Source organism: Poecilia latipinna, unplaced genomic scaffold (genome assembly GCF_001443285.1).
Source record: "Poecilia latipinna isolate Pla-1442-1.1 unplaced genomic scaffold, P_latipinna-1.0 Scaffold2856, whole genome shotgun sequence".
Taxonomy (NCBI): Eukaryota; Metazoa; Chordata; class Actinopteri; order Cyprinodontiformes; family Poeciliidae; genus Poecilia; species Poecilia latipinna.
In genome coordinates this window covers 22140-29162 of record NW_015115472.1, presented here as the reverse complement: position 1 = coordinate 29162, position 7023 = coordinate 22140, and the positions used below count along the sequence as shown (strand labels likewise).

General features: G+C 36.5%; 1 protein-coding gene across 1 annotated transcript in view; it reads right to left on the bottom strand.

Annotated features, from left to right (window-relative positions):
* The window catches only part of LOC106939395 (thiamin pyrophosphokinase 1-like), a 40104-nt gene extending 37347 nt beyond the window's left edge, over positions 1–2757 (bottom strand). Inside the window, exons 1-2 of the mRNA XM_015021784.1 lie at positions 2640–2757; positions 430–501 (exon numbers count right to left, since the gene is read on the bottom strand). Coding sequence (XP_014877270.1) covers positions 430–472 — 43 coding nt within the window. The 5' untranslated portion in view covers positions 473–501; positions 2640–2757. The remainder of the gene's footprint in view (positions 1–429; positions 502–2639) is intronic.
* Between the last annotated feature and the right edge of the window lie 4266 nt (positions 2758–7023).

Below are 7023 nucleotides of genomic sequence, written 5' to 3'. Positions count from 1 at the left end.
AGGGTGTGCCCCATCTCTTGCCAAATGACCATTTAAGACAGGACAATGTCAGAGCACAAAACACTGCCATAATACTAAATAAAAGAACTTTCATGACTGATAAAAAATAAACAAACAGCAGACATGTATTAACTTCTACCCTGCCGTCTTTTTAATGCCACTGAATGGAGTACAATTTCTTAACTGAAAGTGAGGGGCCCTCATAATCCCCTTGGCTATTGTGGATGATGAATATATCCAAAGAAGAAGAAAACGTTTAAGTATAAAGGATAATAAACAATCTCCAGTTTTTAGTATCTTAAATTGGACATACTAAGTTATTTGCTATGTCAGGCTTGAAGCTTGACTGCACTTTTCTACCTCGTTTAGTGTCTATAGCACTTTTTTTTTTACAGACACAGGTTTATGTTTAACAATCTGTTGCTTTACCTGACGGCAGCAGACAGTCCAAAGGTGTCCACTCTTCATCCATGATCTGACTGGTCAAAAGGCGAGGTCAAACTACAGGTGAGGAGGGCAGACGTGACTTCTCAAGTTCAGGTTTCAAATTAATCAAAGAAAATTTCTCTATTCACAATTTAAACATTGCATCCCTGATGGGGATCTATTCCCAGAATAAAAAAAGGAACAACACTGTTTCTGCATTTCGAGGTAGAATAGCTGCAAATATTATTTTACAACATTTGTTTTTTACTATCAGAATTATATCTTTGTCTAAAGAATACATATTTGTGAGTAATTGAGTTAAACAAACACAGACAAAAGTAAAAAAATAAAATAAATGCCTATTATTCATTGTTTGTGCAATTTTAAGCTCATAGTCAAACGTAACTAAATCTTTAAAAAAAAGAAAAAAGAAAGCTTTTTCCAAGGTCTCAGACTGTAATTTCACTGCTCTAACATATTCAAAGTTAATATTAGAGAAAAGCCTGGTGATGGAAATTTTAAAGCATCATAGAGAGTACTTGAAAAGATTTCTACAATACAGCTTGAAGAAATTTAAATATAAACCTAACAATAATTTGTTAGAAGGTTCAATCATGCAATAATTGCAAACAAGCTGCTACAAACGTGAGATATGTGGCATCCAGGCTTGATATTTAAGATCTTTTGGCGCTGGCTGTTTTTATTTGAGTAACTAAGAAAAAAGCAGCACAGGAAGAATCCAGTCTTCTTTTGTACTTTGTGGTCATACAAAATAAATTTACTTTTAATGTCAATTCCACATGCACACTCTTAGGCAGATTTTTGCAAAAAAAAAATGAAAGCTACTGAGAGTGACAGCTTGAAACTTCCAAAAAATGACTTTAGGAGAATTCCCACCAGCTGCTTTTTACTGAAATTTCCATAAGACCATTGATGATTTCAATAATTCAGAGAAAATAAGTAACAACAATCAGGGATATTTATTTTATTTTATTTTTAATAATAGATTTGGATTAAATGATTGTATTTTATTTTTACTTCATTTCTTTTATCAGACAAACGAGAAGTAGCATTCAAAAACCATGCAAAAAATAACTGTGTACGTATATCTTTACATGGAAATGCTGAACAAGCAGAGCATATAAGTGACACTTTAACACGGGGTCAGAACTGGTGTTGAAGCTGATACCAAAGTAAATGAGCAACTAGCATAACCTCTAAACAACTAATAGTTGTTGGTCTCACAATTATTACAACAAGACAATATAAAGTTTATTCAGTTAACTGAAAATGTCATCTAAATCGAACGTATTTTAGGCATTCTTCATCATCATTCCAGATACAATAAATGGTCCATAAAGAAACAGAAAACAAGAGCACAGAGTTAAAAAGCTTTTCTATTGAGGCTTAAATGCCACAGAGTCCATAAAGTAGAACCAGACTAAACTTTTGTGCTTTAGATCTGTTACTATAATCAAATTATCCTCATAATATGTGTTTTTTTCCTTATTACTTTCTTTAAATTCAGAGGTTCACATATTCTATTGTAATCTATCTATTTATTCTCTGTATTTGGTAGCTTTGGTTTTAAACTGTACAATTTAGATAAGCTTCTGGTACATTTCCACAAGCGTCTCATAATGGTTTGAAGGTATTTTGGCCAATACTGACAAAACAGGTACTGAGACAAGTTTATAGAGCTCCTTCCTCTCACACACACCTTTTTAGCACTGCCAACTAATTTTTGTCTTTAAATCACTTTCTAACTAATGTAGAAAGAGTCAGGTTATCCAATGTATACCAAACTTCAAACTTCTTGATTTTACGTTTTTCCTCATGATAGGCTACTATTTTTCTTTCCTCTTGCAGCAACACATCCACACATGATGCTGCCACCTAAACAAAAATAAGAATAGATGCATAGTTTTTAAAAGTCCAGTTCTGAATAAATGTGTGTAACTGATCCGATAACACCACTCATGTTACATTGACCAGCTTTCATGTAAACTACGAGGCTGAAATGAAGTCAAATATTACGCAGTATTTCCATTAAGAACTTGCAAAGTGTCCGAAGCAGGGACTGATTCAATTTCATTCAGATGAAACTCCCTCATTTCGCCATAAATGCAGTCAGCATAGTCAGTGCAACATTCCGACGTAGCACTCTAAGGATTTTAATTTTGATAACGCGTTGTAATCCAAAGACAACTTACAGAATGAAGCAACTTCCTCATGTGATGTTTAAGAGTCGACGAGCAGACAGAGAGACGCCAAGCAGGACGAGGGAGCCGCTCTGATTTGCTACAGGGACACCTAGAGGCTGAATGTGTTAACACATGCAGATATAAATCCTTCAGAGATGGCTCGCAATTTCTATGCTGTTCAGAGCAATCACTTCTGCATTCCTGTTTTCCCTTTCATTTACAGTCGCTACATGCTCTTTCATAAAACACACACCGAAATGGTGAAAAGAAATAACGTGAAATGTTAGAATGTAGTCGACCAAATGAAGAGAAACTGCATAAATGTCAGTGAACCACACATAAGTGGGCTTTAATTGAAAAAGGGTTATTTTATGTGTATTTCTAATAGAGTTTAATGGCGCATTAACAGTCAGACAATTAGCTGCTCCATTGATCCTCGCAGAGAGGGAGATCTAGCAAGTCCTGTCTTGTTTAAAGCGAGGTGGGTGAACCAGAAACAATTCTCTGCTATCTCTGCAGCACTGCCCTCTTAAAGGTGGGATTGTCTTAGAAGAGCAACATGTTTTTATCGATATCAACAGCATCCCAGTGAAGTGGCATTGATTTCTAACGGAGCCTGAAGAGCAACTGATGTATCCGAGGACACCAGGCTCTTGAGATCACATTTTGTGCTTGTTACATTTTGAGTAGCGCGTGTTTTTATTGGTTTATTAGTCTCTGTCAGTGTTTATATTTTTGGCATATTTAAACGCTTTTATCTTTGAACACTATGCCATAAAAAAAAAATGCACATCTAAAAACACACACACCGGTGAACAAACATCACCAAAAAAAACAAGGCACATTAGATGTGTCTGCGTGCTTCTGATTACCTCCAACAGCAACGGAAGCGCTGTACAGTGAGAAAGCGAATCTATCTCAAGGTGAATCCACTCCGGAGGCCCGTTAAAACAATCGCACTCTCATCAATCAGCATTCTCCTGTCTCTCTGACATACTGCACAACTGCACAATTGATGCAAGCTTGGCAACACACAACAATAGGCTGCACACACATGCCCAGAGCTGCCATGCAAGCTAAGGGAAGTCATTCATTCTGCGGGCATGCATTATAAATACGTCTATGAATAAATTCCAAGCTGAGTGCATTCTTCATTGGCAATTTTTTTTTTTTTATGCCAACCCCCTGAACGTTTGATCAAATCTTGCTTTCCTCACTGCAGCTATCCAACTACCCTTTCTTTTCCATTAATCCCTCTAATATTTGCCTTTTTTCCCCCCCCCCCCCCCCCCCCCCCCACACCTCTTTTGCACTTTTCTGTCACTACATTTACTTATTATATTTTTTGTCAAGCTCAGATGCTGTTGGGATTCGTCTTTCATTTTCGGTTATTTTGTTTATTACTTGAACTGCATTCTTTTTAACTTGAGTATTTTGAAAGGCTGAGGGGGAAAGTAGCAAAACAAAGGAGATAAACTTGTAATTTTACAAGTAAAGGACTATTGTAAAATTTTAAGCCATCAATTAGTGAGCAAGTCAAATTACTTGACTACAAACTACTAAATTACTTACAAACTCTTTGGTTAGGGATTGCAAGGATTCTTTTTGCAGAAGGCATGCAATGCTCATTTCCACAGATAGTTTTTTTATATATATTATTTTAATTACTCATACTTGTAGATCCCAGAGTTACCAATTAGACAAAATAAACAAGCAGATTTTCAAGGAAAGTTCATAAAATATCTAATGGAATGCTTCTATAAACAACAAAAAAAAAAGTATTTTCTAATTAAGTCACAAAGTGTAAACATCATTAAACTTCAAGGAAGAGCTGGAGTAAGTTATTACAGAATGTATTTATGTTCTAAATAAAATAAATGCATTCCCTCTTGACTTCTGCTGCCTGGAAATGAGTGCAAGTCAAATAAATCTAATCTTGTCAATTAACCCAACATGCATGTGTTTGGATGGAGCAAAAATACCTGCTAAGAAAAACGTAAGCAGGCACAGAAAAAAATAAAATAAATACCTTGCTGCAAAGTAACAGCAACATTCAGATAACGTCTCAGAGCTGTTTTCTTGACCATTTAACAGTGCGAGTTCGAAAACAGTGACCCTTCAGTGTGTTATGGTTTTCAAATTACACAGTCCAAAAGCTACAGAGAAATTTAACACTAATTTGTGCATCAACAGTTTGCGCAAAATGTGAAGTAATACCAGATAACAAAACATTTTCCACGATGAAGCATGCAAACAAAAGATAATTAGCTAACACACAGCGTGTCAAGATCTGTGACACTTTTATGATCGCAATGACCAATTCATTTCAAAAGATCATAAGAAGTTAAATAAACATAATTAGCATTACTCTGGTATTTGGTGGTACAATAAACGTAGAATGTCTTTGACTTTGACTTGCCTAGATATTGTCTTCGTGCTTAAATTTGACTTCAATGGGAATGCTTTTCATGTTTAAATGATGCAAGTTATCCACAGTCTCCTCGAGATGTGGTTGTGCTATTTTTTATTTTTTTTATTCGTTTTTAGATTGCTGCTTGAAGTCAACTAGAAACCAGCAGTGACTCATTAAAGTTGTTTTTGATTTTTCAAGGTGGCAATTTGTCCTATTGTAATGGCAAAAAGAAATTTTTTTTCCTAAATTTCCCCCATTCAGTGCTTGAATTATGTTGCAACATCTACTTATGTTGAAGAGGACTTAAACCTGGATAATTTGAAGGGTGAAAAAAAAATGTTTTTTAAAGCCATAGTTGGAAAATGTTTTAAAAGAAAAGCATTTCTTCTGTGAAGTGAAACCTTTTCCTGCCATAAATTTTTCTCTTGCTTTTCACTTTGTCAGTCATAATCTTCTCTGCTTTGTGCCTCTAATAACCTGCATTCTTTACTATCTGAATCAGGGGGCCAGATCCTGACTTCCAAGAAAATAGCAAGGCAGTCAATGGCCACCTGTGTTAGCCGCCTTAGAGAAGACACCGATGCCCTGTAATTTTTCTCTTAAATGACCAACCGCTCATAGGGGCTGCAACAAAAAACCATCGCTCTTGGCATCTGGATTTTATTTTCTCGTCAAGGTCTTTCTGCGGTGATGGGAGCTTGTTTGTCCTGAGTTCAATTTAATACTCCTTATCAGTGGATATATGTGTCACAGTATTACTCCTCTGGCACACGCCAGAAAACACCTGTTATTGGGCTAGATAATGAGAAAGAAAGAGGGAGACGCAGTGGACTGACATGCAAATTTAAGCGTTAACTCCCTCCTGTGCACTCTCTCTCCCTCTAATGCTCCCTATCATTAGCTCGATTCCATCATGTCATTTCACTTCCACACATCTCCTTTTTTTTTTCTTCTCTAAAGTGCTTTTTCTTTGTCTCTCTTTCGTTCACTTTTACCTGCCTTAGCCTTACATCCCAGAAGCCTTTTTCTTCTCCTGGCTCACTTTTGTCTCTTCTTTTGCCTTCAGCTTTATTTCACTTAACTCAACCTGTCTGCTCATTTCTCTGTGCCTCTTGGGACTCAAATTCATGCAACAGTTTTACTTTACTCATTGATTTTTATATATTTTTTTTCTTTCTGTATGGTGGAATTGGTTAGTAAACCAACCCCTGTTTGGGTGGTTCCAGCAAACTTCACCCGCCTTGTTGTCAGGCCCCTTTAAGTTTGCTGGTGTTGATGAATTTGCAGGAAATGGTGTTAAATCGGACACTTTTAATTTTTCTCTGCCAATGACGATGACCCATTTTTTTTAATATATATATATCTCTATATATAAATATATAGAGATATATATATATATTAATCAATAAGATACAAGAGCGTCGGAGAGCATTAACGTGCTGATGTAATCTGATACCCTGGCCAAAGTGCAGGAAAACAAGACAGTAAAGTGATCCTTCTTGCATTGAGAATTCCTTCTTAGAGCTCAAGAAATGTTGAAATGGAAAGATGCAGGGTATTAAATGAGTACATTTAGACCAGTTCTTCAAGGAATGTGTCACTTGGAACTTAATTGTCTTAATTCACAGTAAAACATTGGGATTTTTTTGGCATACTGGCTAAGTGCACTTAGTGTTGTGGCCGTCTATACAAATGGCGTACTTTGTAAAAAAAAAAAAAAAAAAAAAGCTAGAACGGAATTGACCTGCCAGAAAATGGCTGGAAGGCTTCGCGAGAGAGACGCTGTGGGCCCTGCCAGGCGCTGAGAGGGATGTTGCAGATGGTGCCTGGAGATGCCGCGGGGGAGGAGGTTTCTGAACTCCCTGCAGTGCCTATAAACTGGGGCTTGTCACAGGGGAATGAAGGGAAACTTTTCTGATTTACTTTGGACAGGGTCAGCGTTACATTTGAGGTTCTTGTTCCTGCAACAATCTGCAACAA